Raw genomic sequence first — 23,418 nt, 5'->3', positions numbered from 1 at the left:
AACAGCATAACCCAAACCTGATGGGACTCGTATCCAGTGCACTCTCTCACCACGTAAGACCTTTTAGGAACATTCAGAAACCAGTTTAGATCCAAGTCCTGGGCCAGACAGACACTACTGTTAACTTCTGTCCTGATCTCTAAATATATACATATATTCACACACATATAAGATAAAAGGGAGAGTTTGCAGCATTTTAAAAATATATCTTGTAGTGCATTCAGAAGCCATGTAAAATGCATTTTGTGCACTGACATAACTCTGTCAAAAAGTACTCCCTTTGGCTTTAAGGCATATGATTCAACTCCTCTCTATGTGTTTAACAGATACATTTTCCTTTCCGTTATGTGCTGTCAGACACAGGCTGACCGTAGCTTATGTCTGTTGAAAGAGGCTAAATAGAGAGTTTGAATGCATAGGTTCTATCAGGAGACTTCTCCAAATGTAATGACTCATAAAATCTTTGTAAGCAGTAAGTTTCAGTTCGACACTGGCTAAAAGATAAATGTACAACCTTCTACTCCGTCATAGTCTATCATTGTATCTAACCTGTCTCTTCTATAAACAACATTTTAAAGGCCCCAGTGCATTTTCACTGTGGAGTTCTCTGAAGAGACACGGCCAGCCATGAGCTTGCAAGCACCCTCTTGTGGCAACGAGCTCCTGTGGTTGTGTTAGGAAAGACCTTTCCAAGAAGTTTCAGTTCCTTTCCTCCAACTTCTGTAAATTAATTTTGCTTGAGTTTCTCTGAGCCTCTTGTTTGTGGAATCGTATCAGACACAAATCTTGTAAAGAAAGAGCCCAGGAAGAGGTCTAATTGCCACTGAAGGGGGGGAGGGGGGAAAGTCTCTTTCCTCAATAGGAAATCAACTTGATGAAGAATCCATCAGGGTGAAAGCTCTTCCTTGCAGAGGCTCTGTGCTCACCACGAAAAGCAACCACATACCCTTCCTGGGACACCAGAGATGGGGGACCGCTTGCATGCTACACACAACACTGCGTAATACCACACACAAAAGTACCAGCCTATTGCCCCACTCTTTGATGTAAAGAAGCTGTAAGAGTGAAAAAAAGGCCCAGTCTCCATCTTAGTCTGCCATTTGACAGTAAGTTTCATAACAACATCAGCGGATAAGTAACACCCTCATTGTATCTTCTTCCCAATCACCCCTGTACTCTGCCTTTTGAATCTCCTTGCTTCCTTTTCTATAACACTTCTAAAATAACGCTCCCTATTGATCTTGGACCTAATAATAATAAGCCTTATTGATCCTGGACTGACCTGAATCGACCAGGAAACTGCACTAAACTTTCTCCCTCCAGTGAAAACAAAGAGAGGGGAAAAGACCAGCTGCCCTTGCACAGCAGAAGGGCAAATGAGTCTCCGATGACAGAGATGGATTAGTATTTAGCCTACAGGATTCAACTTACATACTTCAGTCTAGATGTGTTATCACATAGCAACAGCCAGCATCCTCTTTTCAACCAAGAGGATAACAGGGTAACAACGATCAGTAGCTGTTCATGAAAATGCAAGGTACATACTGATGTTCAGGAAGAAATGTATGCTGAAGTATTATTGGTAGACATGAAAGAGGTTCTCCAGCTGGACCAGGTGTTACTATTTTACTTCTATCAAGCAAAGATCTCACTGATGGGATCTCATTAGCTTGTCTCTTCAGATTATCATTAACTAGTGCAAGTGACAATGGTTCTTCAGATGTCAAAGCATCCAGGGTCTTGAAAGCCCTTACAATTGTGCTTTCCACAATGGAAGAGCTTCCTTTATCTAGGATATGCATCCAGTTTTACCTGGACTGGTTTTCATCTCAGTTATGACCCTTTCTGTTTTTTCCCCAGCTCTAACAAGGCAAAAGATTTTTTTCCGCATAAATATGAGAGAGGTCTCCTGCTTTTCCTTAGAAAACAAACTTTTTGAGCAATAGATATATCTGTGGTCAATTGACGGGAGATGTCTGTTTTTCACTCAGAGACCTAAAGTGAATTTTGGTATGTATGGGTTAGTGTCAACTCTCGTGATCCTAAAGGGTTGCAATCCTGTAATCCCACAGCTCCATGCAATGCAGCTACTGTGGAGTATAACAGATGACCGTGCTGGAGGCCAAAAACTGGATTTTCATAAATATTACTCCTTGGATTCATGTTTGTGAAACTTGGAGGAAAGTGCCACAGTTCCTGACTTCATAAGAAGTCTTTCACTCGTTCCCACCTATGCACTGCTTATTACTAGTGCTCCACAAATTGCATTGAAAAGTGGGTCTCCACAAAGAAAGAGAGAAGAGGCACTAATAAGTGTAATTTTTTTAACACAGCCTTGATAAATTCAGAGTTTCTGAATACTGGAGATTTTCAGTTCTGGATGAAAACACTACCTTCAAACAAAGTATGCAATTTTCAAGTAATGCATAGTGAACTAGCATTGCTAATACTAAACAGTACAAATTTTATGCCCAGGTTTTTCATCTTTTATAACTGTTAGAAACACTGATGACTGCGATCCCATTTTAAATTACAGCAGAACATGTGGATTATGTTTCAGTAAGACTTTTCTAGTTTTTATGCAAATATGCTTTGGTCAAGGGCAAAGAGGATTGTGCTCTTGTGACTTACACCTACACTGACGACTTCATAATGTTCATGGCCGTTTAGAGAGCAAAAACTAACTCCTACTATAAAAACCATCAAACTACGGTTCTGTCTATTTTAGGAATAAAGTAACTGATAGGCTGCATTCAGCCACCAGAGGGGAAATCCAGCATGCCTCAGACTTCCCATTAAGGAATGGTTCCTTCCTGAAGGTTTAGCATCACCCTGTGAAAAGTGCACCTGTTTTAACAAAAGGCAGAATTATATTTTTTAAAGATCAGAGACTAGCACTTGGCTAAATCAAGAACACCGCTGCTACTGGCTTGCAAGTCCTAGTGAGTAGCCTCACATTAATTTAGTGCTGCATTTAGAGAATGGGCTCATCCACGATGCCTCTGCAAGAGGCTCAGCCTGGTTTTTTGTTTGAGAAAACACATACTGTGACACAGAATTAATCTGTTCAGAGGGACCTTTTTTGTTCTGGTAGTTCACTGGGTTTTTCTGTAGATTCAACTTTTTTAAAAATCCTGAAGAATGTGGTTCTAAAGCAGCTTTTTCCTTAAAGTGTGTATCTCCATTTTAAATTTCTCTCTTTTATTATCTCATTTGGCCAAACAAGGATTCATCATCCACAGCAGCTGTAACAGGTATCAGTGTATGAGCAGACAGCTCAGCAAAGGTGAAAATCATATTTGGAATATCCAAGTGAGAGACAGTAGCATTACTATCTTATCCGTCTCGACTACAGCACTGCAACTTGAGTTTAGTAAGCAAACGCAGCACGCGCGCGTACGGTGCTGCGTTACCTGGTGGCAAGAGCTGCGTGAGGCTCTACCTGCCGTTGGTGCAGCCTTTCCTCTTCTACAGAGACTGTGAGCACCCAGCTCATCCCAGCTGAGTGCCTAGCTCCATGCAGTACAGGCAGCAAGGCATCTTCTGCCTCTGTGTCTGGACCTAAGAAACTCATCTTCTCATGAATACACCCCATTCATCTGAATAATGAAGAAACATAGGGAGGGACTGAATGTTAATATACTGTTGAATTTGAAGTAAAGAAGATAGAATTAAATATCTGAAAAAAGAGGGAGGAGCAATTTCCCATTTATATTCAAATGTCTGGAGTTACTAGCGGTGACCTGCTTTTGTAAAAAACAAATATATATACTTTATAGAACAGTTTCAGTCAAACAATCGAGAAACTATTCTTCTTCTGCTTCATAAAATTGGAGAATATTTGGGTAAACTGCAAAAGGTTTCTCTTGAGTCAGCACTCAGGAATTCATACAAGCAATCTACTTTTTAATTTAAGGACCTATGCCTATGAGAGAAATGGTAGACGTTTAAAACACAGTTTTCTTAACAAAAGAACACCTTTTGCTGAAAAGAAACACGCTACAAAAAAAGCAGTATGTATCAAACACATCTGAAGGAGGTTTTTCAGAGCTGTTTGTGGTGAGCTTGATGCATCTCTGTGCCCCACAGCAGCTGAATTGCAACAGAGTCTTTGGGTACGTCAAGGCATTGCTTGACTGCAGGATGGCATTATCGTTGGTAGAGGCTCACTAACAAGAGCAGTATCTGAACACACTAAGGAACCTTTGAATTATACCCAGGCCCCGGAAGAAAAAAAAAAAAAAAAAAGATAGCTGGCGTATAGGGAATTTTCAATACACGGCTGCAAACTAAGAATCATCATAAAAGCTTTCCAATCTCTCCAGCTGAAGATTTGTAAATAAATACTTTTACAGAAAATAAAAGGATACAGAGAAATATTGGCTACCTGACTCATTCCACCTCAGTTTGTGACAGCTTTTACTGTTCACAAGAAGACTATATCCTAATGCATTCAATGTTGGCCAAACATCATAGCAATTATTGGACTAGCACTTTCAATTAGCTGCATCCATATTATTCATGTCTTAAAAAAATTAGGAATTAATGCATGGGCCTGCACATCCACAGCGGTCTGTGTTGCTTTCCAGGACTTCTGTTGGCAGGAGAATTCTTCCCATCAGCTCAGTATGTCATGAGGCCACACAAGGTGTCACGGCTGATCTTGTTGCTATTAGAGAGCTCCACCTAAGCAAACAGGCTGGCAAGCTCAGAAAACTGGAAGTGTATTTCAACTAAAGGTATAAACAAAGGGACATCAACAACTGCAGAGATTCCTGTATGGTAAATGAGAACCTTTGGTAGAAATGGACTTGGTTGCTTAAAGAGACTTGTCCATTAAAATAGTATAGAGGTGACCTGGAAACCCAATTTTCCTCATTTTTGTGGTGCTCAACTCCAAAGCAATGGAGTTTTCTAAGAGATAGGAACAAAGAAGCGCAATTACTTTGAAGAAATATTGCAAAGAAGATTCCATTAATATTTGTGCAATTTTTCTATTTCATAATAATGAAGAGCATGATAGAGAAGCAAACTCTCCAACCATTGGATAAGCACAGGGCGGTTAGCAGTAAACAGGAATAATGAGAACAAAAAGCTGGGATGAAGAGGTATGTCTGCATTTAAAAGCAAGATAGTATGTGTTGGTGTAACTAAATATTCTATTATAAATTCTGCATTTTGTTATTAGCAATGTATGACATGTTCTTAGCGTAAGTTTTCAGCTGTGCAGCCTAATACATCACACTGAACAAAACCCATTACATTTCCACCCCATAAAGGAATAACAGTAATTTTTCTAAAGTTAGTCCCTGTTCATTTAGCTGTCACTCACAGGCTACACTCGTGGACAAATCAAGCAGTTTTATAGGAGGCTGAGGCAAAACCAGAAGATTGACATTTCTACATCTGATGGGTGATTAAATATACCCAACCACTATTAAGATGCTAAATGGTAAATGTTTTGTCTACATCTTTTTGGCACTTCTTTTTGTTTCATCATAAGTGAATATGTGGAGCACCACCTGTCCTTCTTCAGCAGCAGACCTGTAGGAGCATCCTTAAACCCGTCTGTGCGTGGCCTGAGAACAGTAAATCTCAGCGGCATGAAACCTCCCAGCTCCACGCGGAGCTGCCTGCGGAGCTGAGCTGGGCACACCAGCAGCACAACCGATTGCCAAAACTTGCTCTTCTCTGGCCCTGCGGGTGGACACAGGACTCGGGAGCAGCAAACGCTGTCCTTCATTACCACCAAATCTACACACGTGTTGTTTCTTCAGCCATAACCTCTAGAAGCAAATGCACTGAGGTCTGTATTTTCTGTTCTGCTTTTTTTAATTCCTCTAATGTGCATTTTATCATCCAGCGGTGAATGTTTCATTTCCCAGGACTGACTCTCCCACCTCATTCTTTTGCCAAAGAAAAGAAATGTACAACTGATACTTTCAGTTCTGAAAAAGTAAGAATTGATGTGCTAACGATGTAGCCTTCAAAGCCTCTGAGCCCTTTATTTCACAGAGAACTTTCCACTTGCTACAGAAGGCCACCAGACTGTGCCCAACACTACCAAGCAAGAACCAAAAACCCTTTCCACATCTCAGGAAGGACACACAGGTCAGATGAAATTGCATCAGCTACACAAAGGCAATGACTCATACAAGAGCAGTAAACTGAAGGAGATGTGTACCTTAATGATTTCGAAGAAAACTGTTTTTCAGGTTATGATCCTTTCTATTTTTGAGTCAGGTTTCTCACCCCCCTTCCTTAAAAAAGTGTGTGCTAACTCATCTTACTCAGCTGGATATTAGAAAGCACAGGGAGGAAATATTAAGGTCTTGCCTCTACTAGAAGACTGAAAACTTATAACTTCCTTCTCTTTTTTTAAGCTCATGTACAAGCAAAAGAGCTTTTACATCCAGATTTGAAAATTACTCATTTAATAGCATTTTACTTTCCATATATCTTCATTCATTCATATTAAATTGTTTGTGGCATGAGGAACCTCATCAGTACGTGCCTTTCTGCATCAGATGTCTCTGGCCTAAATACTTGCTTAAGGACAAAAACTCCAGTATGCTTAGAGAGATTTAAAATCTTTTCAGAAAATATATAAGCAATTTTTTAAGTAATTTCTGGTTTCCCTATCACTTCTACTAAAATTTTCATCACTCTTTTGAAATGCTTTGATCCGGAGATAGGCTGTGAAGCTGTCAGTTTCCACTGGCTTTTATTTTTAATTCAACAGGAATTAAGGTAACTTACTTCTGTGTAAAAAAGCTGCACTGTAGTAAAAATGACGAGAAGGTTTGTTATGATCTTCCTTCACTTGCACCGATGAGAAAGGCAAAATTTTACAGAAGTGAAATGAAATGGAAACCAAAAGATATAAACAAGTATGGTAAAACTTAGGGTTTTCTCCCTCAGTTTTCAGGCACCTGGAAGCAGTAACAGGTTTTCCCCTAAACCAGATAATTTTCAAATGTTTTGCTAAGTGTTTGGACTTGTTTTTCTACTTCTCTGACACAAAATGAGAGAAAACTCCTTGGTAATCCTGCAATATTTTTAAGAGCAGAAGGTCTGGTCTTTGTATTTCTACTTCAAAATTTTGGGCAAGATGTTTCCTGTTTCCTTCAGAGTCCGACTCCTTCAGTCCACCTCTGGAAAGAGACAGACAATAGGAAATATGTAAAATGAAGACTTGTTGCAATTAATTGATACTAACTAAATTAGTGTCAAAATCCTACAGCCAAAAATCACCTTCTTCCCCTTAACGTATGAAAATCTCATATTGGAACTTTGCACAGTAGAATTGTTGTTAATAACATGATTATACCAATTGACATTGCTTTGCAGCAGCAATCTTAAAAGTTCAGCCAATACAAGTAGAGTTCAAAATCGTGTATTTTGGAATGATATTATCGATTGCAGTAGCGCAAATAATGAGGTAAAGTCTTTCCAGATACACTCCCTGAAGACCTTAAAATCCGAAAGGAAACAACAGGACACGACTGTGGGAAGGAAGAGAAGCAATTTTGTGAAATTAATGACGACAATATTTCAACGCTTTTGTTAGTTTTTCTATCACGTGAATGATCCTCACGTGCCCTTTCCCCTGTGACTGATAAGCTGCCAAACTGTATAGGCTTTGCTGTAACTCTTATTTCCTATAAGACACACACTAACAATTTAGTGATAAATCAGAACTGATGCAATCGCTGTACTAGAAATAGAAACTACACAAGGAAGTGGAAAATACAGTATTCAAAGTCTGAACTAGGTACCTAAGTGCTATTTTAAAAAACTTCCTCCCCAGAGGAATGTGGTTTGTGGACAGCAAGGAGTAAACAGAAAAGAAAGGCCAATATACACATTAAATTCACCAAATGCAATTACAATTACTATTTTGCATTACAGAAACATTAGTAGTGATTTTTTTTTTTTAATTCTCAAAACAATGTATTTCACCGTGGGTATATTTGAACGAAATTTTCAAACTCTGCAGATTGGCAGATGAATGAAAGTAGGCTAGTTAACAATAGATATTAATTACAGAATTGTGAATGGTACTTTTCTGCACACTCCACTTGTCCAAATAATAATGGCAGTATAGAGAGATGAAATTTTTAAATGCAATGGCTGTTTTTCCCTGTGAGCAGTCCAGCATGAAGCCAGCAGCCCTCATTTCACTCTGCTGGGGAGATGTACTTCAGTGAGACGTGCACAAAAGCTAGGCAGAGTCAACTTTTCACATAGCTATTTAACATCCACAAATGTGGCCTGACGAGCAAGTCCAGCTCTGAACCCCTGCTCCAGCAGACTCAGCCCGGGGACCTGAGCGGGAAGCGGCACCACGAGCGTGCACCTGCGGGTTCAGTGCCGGAGCCCCTGGTACCGTGCTCCCGCGCTGCCACGGCTCTTCCTTTGCACCCATACCAAAGGAAACCCCGTGCTCTTAAAATCCTTCCTCTCTGCGATATTTATCACACGGATCACGTGTATTTATGCTATTTAATTGGCAACATTAATCTGTTTTGCCACACGGTTACTGTGTCTAATAGGGTGACCGAATTTGTGGTCCTAGCACAAGAGGGTAGGAGTTTCTACTGGTCTAGCATCAAGTACTAAAACTCCAAAGACAGGTCATAGTATTTTTTGGTGACACCTGACAGCTAGGGGATTTCATAGCTTTAATGCCAGCAGAAAAGAGAGTGATAGACCTCAGATACGAAACACACTGGGGAACAGCATCATCTTCCTTGAAAAGTCTAGGTAATTATTTTTATTCTTATTTGAACTCATATCTTTAGAGGATGATCCGTTCACTGTACATTTGTGATCTGTGAAAAGCATGGTAACAATCACGTAGCTGCACATCAAAATACCGCAGCTCCACCCGCACCCATCTGTGAATGGAGCCTCCGCTCATAAATCAACTGTACTGACTGTAATAAGCATAAACTAGGTCAAGCTAAAAATGTCCATGGAAAGATAAAATGATAATAGTAAGTGCAAGGCATTTCGCAATCTTGCATCTTAGAGAAAAGTAATTTGGGTGATAAATTTTAAGAGACAGGCTGACATTTATTCACTACGTCTCTTTCTTTTTTTCTTTCTTTGTGTCCTGGGATGCTTATAGTGCTTACTGCTTCTAAAATGTCTCATATGAGTATTAAATATTTCAATGTTTGCTTCACGTCATATCACTAACGGGATGATTGGGAGGTAATGTATGGTGGGAAAGGACTGCGGTATCTGCTTATATTTTCAGAATTCAAAAGCAACTTTTTCAAAGTCTTCAGGCAACTATATTTATTGCAACAGGTCTGACTTGGTAAGGCAGCTCTTGCCTGCCAGATTTTATTATCTTGCTTTCGCAGGGAATTTTCCACATATATGTAATGGATCCAATACACTTCATGGGAACTTGTACAGAGACAAGCATTGTAAATGCACCGAGACATCTGAATTCAGTAAACTGCATACATGCTATTTTAATTCAGGTGAGGTACTAACAAGATGATCGTGTACCTAGCACTCAGTTCGGGTTCCTATTCCACAGGCAGTTCTGCTCACAAGTATCTTCACGCATGGGCATGCCTGTTGCATCCTCACAAGAGGAAGAACTTTCCAGGCTGGGAAATGCCTGCGGCTCGTCCAGCAGCAGAGCACTAAAACAAAACAAAGCGCAACCGACAAGACCTTCCTTTCCACACATGAGAAATAGGTGGCAAGGAAGATTCAGTCCCACCCTACGTAAATGTCGGCGGGAGGTAGCCCGGTGTGGACTCCGTCCTGCTGTCTGGCGCTGGCCCCAGAGCCGCCTGAGCCTTCCTCACAGCCGCCGCTTGCGGGCTGCAGGGCCGTCCCCGCGTGGGGCATCGCGCTGGTTTTCTCTCCCTGGGTACAAGGAAGACGCTTTCACTCCACTCCCGGGGATGGAAATTAAGCGCTTTCTTTCCCTGTCACCTGTGAAACGGCAAACGCTTTCACGCCCCCGTCTAACCGCCAGCCGCGGTTGCCCCCCAGGAACAACGTGGGGTTTATTCCACACTGGCGTTTCCGCACGGGGAGCTCTGCTGAAGCGGCGCCACAGAGCAGTGTCCGTGACGCGGTCACGCTGCCCAGTCTCCCGCGCAGGCAGGACTCGCCGAACGCGGTGGTGACCAATGCCTGCAGCACGGCAGGGAAAATAACCTGTGGCTTCCCAGCCGCGGTTTTCCTCTGGCTGCCGTTGCTGGGTACATCCAGGCATTTACTATGCAGTGCTGCTTGTCCCAGCACAACCAGAAAACTCTTCTATTGTGCTTGCGCTTTTTGCTAGCTCGGAAGGCCTTTATAAGTCTAAACACTAAAGTTTCATTAATATTTGTGGTACTTCATTTTCCAAACCCAACCAATACTTGTTATTCTATACTCTTTGTCTAGCAAGCTATTGCTATTTCATGCTCTTTATAGAAAATCTTTCTTAGTACAAAAAAAAAAATTTAAATTAACTCCTTTATGAACCTGAGCTTTGACTCTGCCTTCTCTTGAAAACTTTCAAACCCATATGATGCTTCCAGATATACAGAGGTATCCTACCACCTTACGAAAAAAAAAAATCTTCCCTTTCCTTTCATCCACACCTGAAGAGGCTTTTATGAATACATGGCTACCCTTCCCGTATTTCCCAGCCAAATGTTAAACAGGTGTGCCAAGCCTTTTTTCATATGAGCTACAAATAGCAAGATACCTAGGTTTTCTAAAAAAAAAAAAAAAAAGCCAAATACCCCCTGAAAGGCTGCTTTTATGAACGTATATTTAGTATGTTATCTGCCACTGTTCCACTTCAGAAAACTAATAACAATGGCTTATGTGTAAGCCCGCCTCTCCACTAGTAATGGAGACAAAACTTCCCCGAGGGCCCAGTTCTGAGCTGCGGTGGCTGCTGGCAGCATCTCTCGTCATCAGCGGCTGGTCTGTCTACACACAAAGATTGCGCCTCATGTACTAAGAGGCAAAGAAGCAAAAGACAAAAAAAAAACCCCAACCCAGATATGTGAGAGGGTATTACAGGATCAAGCTCAAAACATGATATATCCGAAATATGTGAAGCAACAAAAGCCCGACCATGAGTCATTCCCGTTTTGCATCAGCTTGCTTTCAAGTTGCTCCCTGTGGAATTTAATAGACGTAATAGAAAATAATAGAATTGAAAAATGGGAACTATTTCTACATTGTGGGTTTTTCCCACAGTGCATACAATTTGAATTGCTAATTCACTGCCAGATGTGCCACTACAGACTCTGTGACAACCATCCTCTTCCTAAGGTACTTAATTATTTCTTACTGTGACACACTGGGTATGCTACAGGATTATATTTAGCCCAGGTTGGAGGGGTTTCGGTTTTGTTTTTAATGAAAGAACCCTTAGAAATGGGTAAATTCAAACCGATGTGGCATAACATGTTAAATAATTTAAGAGGGTAAGCTTCTGAAAGTAACTTTATTTATGAAAACATTAAAGGTGAACTCCTGTCTCCAGTAAAGCCCGTGGGAGTTCTTCATTGCTTTCACACCCTCCAGAGATTTTCTTTTCTATTTAAAAAAATCTACCAGCAGCTTTTAGTAGGTGGCCTTTGTTCAACTCTACCTCAGTCACAAAAGTTAAACCTAATTCCACAGTGTAACAACAGGCAATATAGGAAGAATATGCAGAAAAATTGTTAGCAGGTGATGTATTTTTTAGGTCAATTGCTAAAAAACTTCCCAGAACAGAATGACTTGTATAAACAAAGTATGAGCATTGGAAAAGGCACCAAAATTAATGACAAAACTACTAATTTGGGAAAAACTGGAGCATCGTATTACCTACGTCATCCTACCTGAAAGCTATTTCATCGTATCTGTAATGAGTACACAGTATTTGCAAACAGGTACCAATTTCAGTATCAGTGTAGTTAATGATTTCCAAAGCCATATCACAGCAGGAAATATCACCAGTCCTTTCAAATGATGGGCACTTTGAATTGAAAAGTCTAAAAAAAAAAAAAAAAAGATTAATTAGGAGAACAACTTGGGATTCAGAGAAAGCCCGGGCCAAGCGCCGGCTGTGCGGACACTGTTGGCTCCCTCCAGAGAGGCTGACTCTGAGTAGGGTGGACGTGCTCTTGTGTCAGAGATGGTTTCCTCCGGCAATGCGCACACAGCCCGTGCTCATCTAGTGGGGTCTTCTGCAAGTAAAAGGCTGCCGACGTTTTCCAAATCAATCTTGATTTCAAAATTAACGGTCAGTTTTAGTTAGTGATCATGTACTACTTTTCTTTAGAGGAAAAAAACTGTGTTTCGATGAAATGTAATTTAAAATAAACCTGAAGCACGTTAGGCTCATCTGGAACGAAGCAACCGACACCTGTAAAATCATTCAACAGCTACTACTCAGCCTCACTATTATTCTCCTCCTTGAAGTACTACCAACACATAATAGTATTATGATAAATCACCTGATTTTTGTTGGGTCTCTGTCACACAGTAATCATTACCAAAATGTATAACGGGGCTTTGTTTTTTTTATCTTTCAGTCTATCTCTTCTTGAGTAATAGAACAGATTTTGAACGCAATAGTACCTGCTGAAATGTCTGGATAGATCCAAATAGATATTTTGATTACTTCTACTCCTTGATCAACATTTGTTAGTATTTATTTACATAGGTTATATTATTCCCAAGTACACACACAAGACCACATGACTGAAATTAATATGACAACAGAGTGGTTCCTGTGGCACATGCAAAAGTCAACCTATCTCAAAAGCCTTTTTGAAATGTCCCCGGAAACCCGGCAACAAGCCTGACTGCGTGAAAAGGGCACATCTCTGAAAAGGGCATTACCCAACGAGGGGCTGAGCATCCTCACCCCTGCCTTTCCACCTGGCAGCGCTGCCTCGGGTCCTCCAGGAGCCACAGCCCGCATCACTGCTTCCAGCGCCAGCGGGACCGAAGGATGTGAAGGGAACTCAAAGTTGAGCTCTTGATGATGCTGAAAGATGCAGCACTGGGGACCTGCTGTCCCTCGCAGCTGGCATCTGAACCCATCGCTCCTGTGGCACTTCTTAGCAGGCAGCTCTGAGCCCAGCGCCTGAGATGGGACCATTTATTCTTTCTTCCTCAGAGACCTTGCCTCGAGACCTAAAGTCTTGATAAACGAGGTACCATACAATGACTTGGTGGTACTTAGCTTGGAGCTGAAGAATTTGGGACTTTTGGGGCTTTTGAACCCTCTTCCTTTCCCAGCGTACCTGAAGCCCGGTAGCTCCTACAGGCTACTGAAACTCAACAGGACCCAGCTTTTCAGAGCAATCAGGTGCTTCTTAGTGGTGCCATCTGTTTCAACTTCCATTTTCTTCCTGAGAAACAGTACTGGCATGCACTTTGTTTCAGGTCAGGCATTAGTCTGAAAAGTGATTTCTGTACAGAGTAATATCCTAATTCAAGGAGCACTCCTTACTCAAAAATTTGAAACACCCCTAAGCTACCTTAGGCTCATGGACAAGTGCTACTGGAAACTACATTTTTTTCCTGATGTTAGAAATCTTAGCTTTTGAGGAGGGGAAGGTAGAAGAACAACAGTGCCCAAAGATTAATCATTTCCATTGGTATGTATGTGTGTATGTCAGGTATCAGTAGAGCTGCTGGGATCAAAACAATGCAAGGGTTCTCCATATAGTGATGCATTCTTTATATATGTCACTGGACACTGAAACTGATTGAATAGCTCAATGATGAATGCCTGAATACCACCACAAAATAGCAAGGAGCTACAGCTTCGTTTAGTTTTGGTCTTATCATATCCTCTTTAAAAAAAAAGACACCACCTGCTAATGAATACAGATACAGCATGGAAAACCTCGGGCCGTGAGAAGAGCAACCAAAGGCTTTCAGGATTGTGAACCTCTGTGTAGTTTCATGCTAATGGAAGATGCCCTTTTCTTCTTAACTTCTGATTCTGAATTTGCAACAGCCATGCTGCCCACATCCCAGATGTGGGGTCTCTAAAATCACACCTTTTAAAACTTACTCATACCCAAAATAGTTTTTAAGCTCCAAGTTTTGTAGTTGGTTTCTGCTTAGGGGTGAATTGTAAATACAACCGAAACCCACGCTCCTGTCCTTCAAAAACTCCCTGCCTTTGTCCTCTCTGGGAAGATGGGCTAAACACCTCTGGCAGGTTTCAGGCCACACAAACTGTGTCACAGATGTGATTATACTCTGGAAAGAAGAAGCACTCTCAGCTCTGCCTCTGAGGACTCTCAGTCCAAAGCCAGGCCAGCTGGAGCACCCCTCAATAACCACTGAGAACAGCCCACTTCTCTGAGGCCACCCCGAAGCCACCAAGCAACGTCAACCAGCGGTTACTTCATCAGTAACTTTACAGTAAGAATTCCCAGACCTTTTTGGAGAGGTCCAGTTTTAAGGCACCTTTGACACTACCAATGCTCTGTGCATTGTATGGAGCTGAAAAGCCAGAACCACAACACTTAGATTTAGAGCAATAATAGGGAGGCAAAGCAGAACTGGGAAGAAATTATAAACATTGCTTATTTACTGCTATAAGAAGATACAGGATTGCTGAGATAGACAGAAAAAAAGGAAAAATAACCTACTTTTTTCATGTCCCAGGATGTTTCTAGGGTTTTCTTATCCTGTATCAGGCTGTGGTTAAAAACCCAAGTCTTCTGCATGGGAGACTTCAGTCCCACCAGAAGCAATAAGGAGAGCATTATCACTTTCTTCTTCTATATCTCCTTTATTGCAGGATTTAAACCTGACTTTTCTAAAGATAATTGCTCTTCATGGACTTTTCTGAAGTCCCTTTCTCCCTCTTAAGTTCTTTTAGACCTACTCTTTTTTGCAGTTTCAGCATCACAAATTACAAAACTTTTGTCTGAAGTTGCCTAGATATCTACAATGTCTATCCATTACTTCCAAAAATACCTTTTTTAAATACCAAGCTACAGGAACCTCAAATTTATGTAAATCTTGAATTTCTGCCTCAATAAAATTTCAGGGAAAGGATCTTAGGGACCTTTAAGGGAGAAAATTAGTGCCAATATTCCTTCTTGAGTAATTCTTCCATACGAATATAAATTTCCATTTCCCAATGGGATGAAGGAATCAGCAGTGTCACATTGTGCATTGTGAAATAAACCTCAGAGATTCTCCTGGAAGCATGCAGTAAGGCATCTTGAGGTCACATTTCTTACCTGCGTTAGAGGCCTGTTCTGTTAGAGACACCATTATAGATCTGTCATAATGATTGACGACAGATGTCCCAAACAACCAGTCTTGTTAGACTATCATTAGATTTTAAATGCAGCTACATTTTATTATACCTGGAGTCAACCTGTGCTCAGCTGGGTAACCAGAATCAGTGCTGCACCTCTGAGGAGCTCTGCAAGTCCAAATACTTGATTTAAGATACTTAAAGAAGAACAAAAGATTGCTATGACCTTTACTTCTGGGCTACTGCCAGGCTAAAACCATCCCTCCTGTTCCGTATACTTTGCATTAAGCAATTTGTCAAAATTCTTCAAGGAAACTGCTCTTCATCTAATTTCTCTAAAAGCTGCATCATTTGAAACTAGATTAAACTTATACAACTTTCTCATGTTGATGAGGTCTTCAAATCCGTATCTATCAATTTCCATAAGAGTTATATCTGTTAGCTCATGCTGCTTTTTAGAGTAAGTACAAATTACATCTTACAACCTGTCTATTATTATATCTTACTACCTGTCTATCCTCCTGCATGGAGGATGCAGCAGGTCTGGTCACGCATTTCCAGTGGCCTGCTAAAGGCCTGCATTTCTATTCTTTGTGTCTAAGCACCCTCATGGTCCTTATTAATTGTTCTCTTTACTCCATAAAAATCATGTTCTGCGCATATACTTCTTCTTCAGTTAAGCTCTTTTAAAGGATATGTTTCTGTGCCAGAGTTACAGAGGCATTACTCACCTAACGCTTCAGACGAACGCAAACAAGGGCAGGCAGACAGCTAACCTGCCCACGCTCTTCTGCAACGCCTCGGAGCGCCTGTCTGTATCAATCTGGTCCGTACTCTGGTTCGCTCACGGGGTTCTCTCTCAGCCAACTGACTTTATATTTTCCATGCCCTATCCATTCCTTTCTGAAGGCTTCCCTTCAGGCGTAATTACAGTATTTGAAGGGTTCCCAATTTGTTTTGAGCAGTTTCGGTGTTTTGACAATTATTCCTTGCCTCGCTTCGCTCACTCACTTCTTTTTTAAACACCTCAGTCACTCCTTTTTTAAACGCATACATATTTCCAGGGACTTTTTTCAGTGTATTTGGGTAGTTCTGTACTTTTCTGAAGGATTTAAATTAGATTAGATTACTCTTGCCATTAGGGTCTTTTTAAAACTATTTCCACCCTAAAAAATTCCCTTTCATGGTTTAGTGTCACAACATTAAGTTTCAATACAATCCTTCCCATGAAAATACCTTGTATGAGAGATTATGAGAGAACTGAAACTGCCTATAAAAATATGAAAAAGTTCCCAGCACTGTAGCAGATGACTTTCTTCACATCCTTTTTCTGACATGGGGTGACTTACGCTATATGCCATGATGACGGAAAAGCAGTATGTGGCAAGGAGATCTTTATCCCTCACCACAAAATGCTGGACTCCTAATTTTTTATTTTTGCAAGTTAACATTGTGAAGGTAACAAAAATAATAAAAACAGGTTAATGGAGTGTTACACAAGCTCGGGCACTTTTTGTGATACGTGACTTTCCCGAAAAGCATTATCCAGCGCAATATTCCCGTGCCCAGGAAGTGGGCACTGAAGCGCTGGCACCCTGTCCTTCTCAGACAGTCACAATTTTAGGAGCACAGCCCTTTGGCAAAGACGAATTTGGGTGTCAACTCCATGAAGGACTCACTGTGCATCTCTCTGTGAAAAACTCTGAAGGGTAATGCTCCCGAAACTCACCGAGTTGCCTGACGCAGCCTGGCTGTGGCAGTGCAGAGCCCGTGGGCTGCTTTGCCTCGCTGAGGAGCAGTCTGCAGGATAGGGCAGGGAGACCAGTATGACATGCCCGATGCCTCCAACACCGTCACGGGGCCAATAAGGAGACCGGGTGAGCGATGCCATTCCAAAATGTCCTTTTACGGCCAGCAACACGCAAACAAACCTAGGCTGCGTTCAGAGAAACATCTCCGCTCGATTCAGGGGGTTGCTCTCTGATGCTGCCCAAGGCAGCGTGTCCACTTCAGGAGGTATGCACGATGCCCAGATGAGGAGTCTCATGTGCCCAGTCTCTGCAAACTCTCTCAAAAGTCAGCAGAGGGAGGCTTTTTGGCAGGGGGTGCGGGGACAGCAGTTAGAGCATGGGCATAACATAGACACCTAGATCACCCTCTGGAGAAACCCACTGCTCTCTGCTGAGGAGAGGAGGAGAGTGGGGAAACCATCTTCCTAATTCATGCACTACACCATGGTGTGAACTGCCCCTCAGGAAACTTCTCTCCTGCTCCTACTTCTCTGGGCTTACTTCCACGGCTGGCACAACCCTACGTTCTCACAAGCTTTTCAAGTAGGTTTCTAGCCAGGACGTGACTACTTTGTTGATGTTTATTCAGTAAGAGCAACTTCCAGGCTTTTGATGCATCATTGTCCCTGCCCAGGTTATTCTTCATTTGTTTTTTCTACCAAGCATCATGAGAGGGGAAATCAAAAGAAATTTAGATCAAGAAGAACAACAATAGCCTTCAAAACTCTGTTTTCTTCCTTCAGCAGTAAAAGGAGAGAAGAAAAAAACAAATCCGGACCTGCTTAGTGACAGAGCTGCAGAACTACATGCCTCAAAGGAAAACTTACTCCAAAGCAGTGCTGATCAACAGCATCCTGTATAAAGCATTATTGGGAAAAGCTAACTGTGCTCATATATGGATTTAGGAATATTTTCTGAAAGGAGAAGAAAGAGTTTACAAGCTGAGCCACATAGATTATTTTGTCTTCACACCTTTTAAGGGGACAAAACAAAGATCACAAATGTAGGATCTCAGCTAGGTAATGGTCTACTTACAACAACAAACTTTTTAATTGCAAATTGGTTCCTAGCTATCTATGAAACTGGATGAAAGATTCATTGAACAATGACATAAAAAATAAAAAGCTGAAAAAGACTACAGCAGAATATTTTCACACATGTATCAAGTCTAAAATACAGAGTTACAGAATAACTACTAATACAGACTATACCACATGAACGGTTAACACAAAACCTTTCTACAGATGAGCTGCAGTGATTATTTTCAATCTGGCATGAGAATGTTCTTTGCCTTCTTTTCTCTCTCTCACCCCCATCCCTTATCATCTTCTCTATTGTCATGGCAAATTTCTAAATTTGCTTTCATTCTCCAGTTAGGTAACACCAGATTTCAAAACTCTGTCTTTCTAAGTATATATAATTCTGGCCTCCAGGCAAGATTTAATATGAAGTGGTGTTAAACTTCTGAGATGCAAATATCTGAATTTCTAGAAATGTGGCTAGTAAGGAGACAAAACCCGTCCCAGCGTGTAGAGAAAAGCATTTTCCAGATCCCTCTTTGGTCTCAGCCAGATCAGCAGATTTCACCAGAGCCACAATTTTATCTCCTCCTATATATTTGAAAATCCCTCTTTATTGCCAGCCTGGGGCAGGTAAATACATCCACATTAGTGAATGAGAGGCTGCCCTGCATGATCTACAATTAGTATATTATATGCTGTTGTAGTTGTTTTCCAAATATTTCAGTATTAGATTTGGCAAGGAGAGGAAACGAGCAGTACCAAGCCAGTCTTTCGGGACTCCGTATACACACAGCAGTGCAGCAGAAGATGCAGGGATCAACCCTTTGGGGATCCTACGCAGACAGGGATGGATAAACTGTTGTTGTCTTGACAGTAGTGAAAACGAAACAGGGCAGGTACCGGTCTTCAGGCTACATGTAGTGACTAATAAACGGGATGTTGTGGAGCCTGGGTTACTGCAGGAAGGTGAATTTAATGAAAAACTGTCCCTGGCAGGTGGTTCTGCCGCTCATGAACAGAGCATGAGAAAAATACGCTTCTGCAGAAACCCCACGACAAGCCACTATCCAGGCTGGGAAAATTGACTCAAAAGAGAGAATTGATGTATTTCAATAGAAAGGATGGATGAAAAAATAAGTAAAGTTACCTCTGGGTCTTAGCGTTTCTGGAAATAATTCCTTCTGAATCCTAAATTTATACATTTACACTTTAGGGATGAGGTAAAAATTTAAAACCAAAACAATGGCAAAACTCCAGTTGTTTGTGTGCAAATTCCTTTAAAATATTTAATCTTTAGAAATTTTCTTGTTCTTGTTATGTTTTGTGAGTGGTGTTTAATTACATTCAGAATCAAAATACAGTATTGTCTTACTACTATAGCCTGTTACATGTTTTGTCTGTTTTGAAAAAAATAAATATTGTGAAACTGAACTTAACAGAGATTATCAGATCAGGGTTGTGAAAATAGTTAATATACTCAGTTGGACAGCCCTCCCTTCACCATCCCACTTCTCAAAAAGTAAGTTATTCTTCCTTCTCTCTCCTGCCTCACAGAAAAGAAACAAGATCTCAGAAGAAACAAAAGTTCATCTTATTTATTCACAGTGTAAAAAACAAAAGACAAAAGAAAAGATGCTTTGCAATAAATATATGCCAGATATAGCATTGCAAACAAACATTATCCTGGTGAAAGAAGATGCTGAAAGCTAACAGTACAGATTTCAGCAACTGAAAAATTTCCTTAGCACAACTGGTTGTCCTGGGTTTCGGCTGGGACAGAGTTAATTTTCACAAGAAGCTGGGAGGGGACACAGCCAGGACAGGTGACCCAAACTAGCCAAAGGGGTATTCCATACCATATGACATCATGCTTGGTATATAAAGGGGGGCTGGCCAGGGAGGAGGAGTGGCTGCAACCGGCTGGGCATCGGTTCCAGGCAGTGAGCAAATTGCATTGTGTATCACCCGCTTTGTATGTTGTGTGATAAGTACTGCTGCTGTTGTTTTCCTCTCCCTTTGCTGTCCCAGTGAACTGTCCTTATCCCAACCCACAAGTTTTACCTTTTTCTTCCAATTCTGCTCCCCATCCCACTGGGCTGGGGAAGGAGTGAGCGAGCGGCCACGTGGTCTCAGCTGCCAGCTGGGGCTGAACCACGACCGTGGTGTATGTAATTTGTACCGTGACTTTTTGGCAGTAAAACTAAGTTTTGTTTACGCGTAATGTGCACTGACTTTATATGACACACAAATTCAAGAGCTGCAAAAATTCCACAGAAAGGGCGATAAACAACCTGAGCGAAACTTCCCTTTTGTCCAGTAAAATTCTCTGAAAAAGGTGGTTTTCTGTTGCAAAATAATGTGAATTTGCACTGATGTTCCCTGTGGGGACGTCAGGACTGCAGTCACACCTGATGTTTCAGCTTCCTGGCAGAAAGGTTGTTCCCATCCCATTCACATCTGTCTGGAAAAGTTAGACTGTCCTGCTCTGCACTGCTGTGACTAGGGCACTTCATGAATGTTTATATCCCCTCATGTGGACAGAGAAACTGGATCCATGTCTTCCACATCATTAAAGAGGCTTCCAGAAGTTGCTGAGTTACAGAACTTCTTTTGCTTTGTTTTCATGAAAAAACCCCAGAAAACAAAATTTGATGTCAAAGTTTAATTTCAGGTCAAATGGAATATTTGCTTAGGTAGAAAAAAAACTTGTGGGTTTGTTTTTTTTTTAACATCAACAAATAAGAGGAACTTTCAGTTTGGATCCAAGGGATTCAAGCTACAATTTTGTTTCTTTTCTGGGAAGCTGGAGAGATAAAGAAGAATAAAGAAGAATAATTTGCTTTTTGGGAATTGGGAGAGTGAAGGAAGGGCTGTCCAACCAGGTAAATTCCCAGTTTTCACAACTCTGCTCTGACCACCTCTGCAGAAGGTGCTGCTGTGGGATGAGGGCTGATGCCTATGCTGAACTTGTCCATACCCCCTGACTCGGCTCTGCACGACGCCAGCCCTGAGACGGAGGATGCCTCCAGCTTCACAGCCAGCTGCATCCCCTCTGCTGGGTGGGAAGGCCACCCTTTCGGAAAGGACAGCTGTGGGACACCTGCTCTTTTACGCCACACGTACAGTGGGGCCAAAGCTCCCCCACCATCACACACTTGAGGCACGCTGAAGCAATGGACCTCAGCGGAGGCGAGGGTCCACACAGTGCCGGGGCTGGTTTTGGGCCCCTGCTGAGGCCCAGACCTCACATACAGGGTAGATGTACCTGCAGGATCTTCAAAATCTCCTGTAATGTATGTTTGGATCTCGCATGTTACTAAGAGTATAACTACCCCCTATGTTGGTTTGGGCAGAAAAGTTGATTTAAAACATTTCTACCCTCTGCTGCTCATTCCCACGCCCATGCCATAGTTCGCTGCCCCCTCACATGTGTTAATATAACTTCTCATATTTGTATCTGTTGCAGAAGTTTACTGTAAACCAGATCACTAAAAATCTGTATTAAAACCAATCCTTTGGGGGGAAGTAAAGCTATTTTGTAGGAAAAGTCCTACAAGTACATACATCTAAGACACAAAAAAGCCCCTCTCCAAACAGCCTCAAACGCTAATTATTGCATTATTTTTGATGCAAAGACCACTTATTTCGCCAGCTAAAATCACTCAGGCTTTCTTTCGAAACGTTCCTGTCACAGACTAGTTGGAGAAAATTACTTGTAGTTTGCATAAAGAATCTAAAAAAAAAAAAAATCTGAGTTTTAATATAAATTGTAGTAATACTAGTGAGAGAAGTTGCTATTGCTAATCTTCAATATTGTTGCTCAAATGTCTCAGTTACACACTACCCAGGAAATCTTTCCCAAGTTTTCACCTTCTGATTTAATGAAGTACACTTCTGTCCCTGCAATTAACTTGAGAAAGAGGCAAAAACTGAATCACAAACCTTGTAATGACACAAAATCCAAAAATAGGCCGCTGACAACAAAACACATACCAAAAGAACTCCGAAAAGTCTGATTTTAGCACAGGAATACCCCAAGCCCTGCTTGACATTCTAGGACGTGGGAGCAAGCTCACATTTTTGGGGGAGCTAAACAAACAAACAAAACACAAAAAAGAAAGAAACCACAAACTTTGAACAGTTGTTCAAATTCCTCAAGTGAAAAGCGTGAAGTACTGCAGGGGATGGACTGCCCAGCAAAGAGGAAGGTTTAGCACTGCTGAACACAACCGTTACTAGCGATACCACTCTCCCCGGTAAACTGTGGGAAAGCAAGACGAAACTCAAAACCGATGGTGGGAAAACTGGACTCTCAACCCTTCCCTCTTCCCATAAACCAGACCCTTCCTTTGCCAGAGACAGAAAGCCACACCTGGCAGGGCGAAGCTTCAAGCCCTTCTCCCGTCCCCGCTGCAGGGGGTCCTGTCCCCCACGGGGCTGCAGACCAGCGCCCCTTCCAATGCAAGCAGTGTCACCCAACCCACGCCCGCCCGCCCCCGCCCTCTCCCCCGGCTCTGCTCCGCGGGGGATTCGGGGGTGGCGCGACAGCGGAGATGCTCTCCCCTCCGCGGGGATGCCGCGGCTGCCGGGGGCGGGCGGGGGCACGGCGGCGGGATGCTCACCCGGCGGTTGCGGTCGGTCTCCCGCACCTCCTCCTCCTCGGGGCCTTGGCGGATGAGCGCCTTGAGCACGACGGCGTTGTTGGTGCAGCAGGCTCGGAAGAGGCTGAGCGTCTCGGGGCTGTCGCGCTCCCCCCGCTCCAGGGACCAGCGATCCTCGTCCTCCTCGTCCTCCAGCCCCCTCGGCGGGTAGAAGGAGTCGTCCGAGGCGATGCTGCAAGTGTCGGGCAGCTCGGAGAAGTCCTCGTACTCCTCGCAATCCTCTTCCTCCTCCTCATACTCCTCCTCGTCCTCCTCCTCGTCCAGCCCCTCGGCGGCAGCCCCCGCCGCCCCCTGCTCGGGGCTGCTCTCCGCCTCGGCGCTGGGCATCTCCGCCGCCGCCGGCGTGGGGCAGACCCGCTCCCCGGCCAGCTGCTCCCCGTCCCCCGACAGCAGCACCATGGTGGCCCCGGGGCCGGGACGCGGGAGCTCCCCTCCGCCCCGAGCGGCGCCCGGCCCCGCGGCCAGCGGCCCCGGTTCCGCCGGGCCGCCCTCGCCTGCCGGCCGCGGGGCGCTGCCCGGGGGGGGTCTCACGGCGGCCGGCGCCCCCGGCAGCCCCCCGCCCGCCCGCCGAGCGCTGCCCGGCCGGGAGTTGCGGCTCTCCCCCGTGCAAACCCGCGGCGGGTAGGGGATCTCTCTGCCCCCCCCCTCACGCAAGTTTCAGGCCCCTCCCGCGGGTCGCCCTGCAG

General features: G+C 42.9%; 1 protein-coding gene across 1 annotated transcript in view; it reads right to left on the bottom strand.

Moving 5' to 3' along the window:
* ANKRD33B (ankyrin repeat domain 33B) overlaps positions 1–23,131 on the bottom strand; it is a 45,666-nt gene extending 22,535 nt beyond the window's left edge. The window contains exon 1 of the mRNA XM_054814721.1: positions 22,694–23,131. Coding sequence (XP_054670696.1) covers positions 22,694–23,131 — 438 coding nt within the window. The remainder of the gene's footprint in view (positions 1–22,693) is intronic.
* Positions 23,132–23,418: the final 287 nt, after the last annotated feature.

The sequence above is a fragment of the Grus americana genome, chromosome 2 (genome assembly GCF_028858705.1).
Source record: "Grus americana isolate bGruAme1 chromosome 2, bGruAme1.mat, whole genome shotgun sequence".
Lineage (NCBI taxonomy): Eukaryota > Metazoa > Chordata > Aves > Gruiformes > Gruidae > Grus > Grus americana.
Note: the sequence above shows the minus strand (reverse complement) of the source record. Positions and strands in the feature narration are given on the sequence as shown.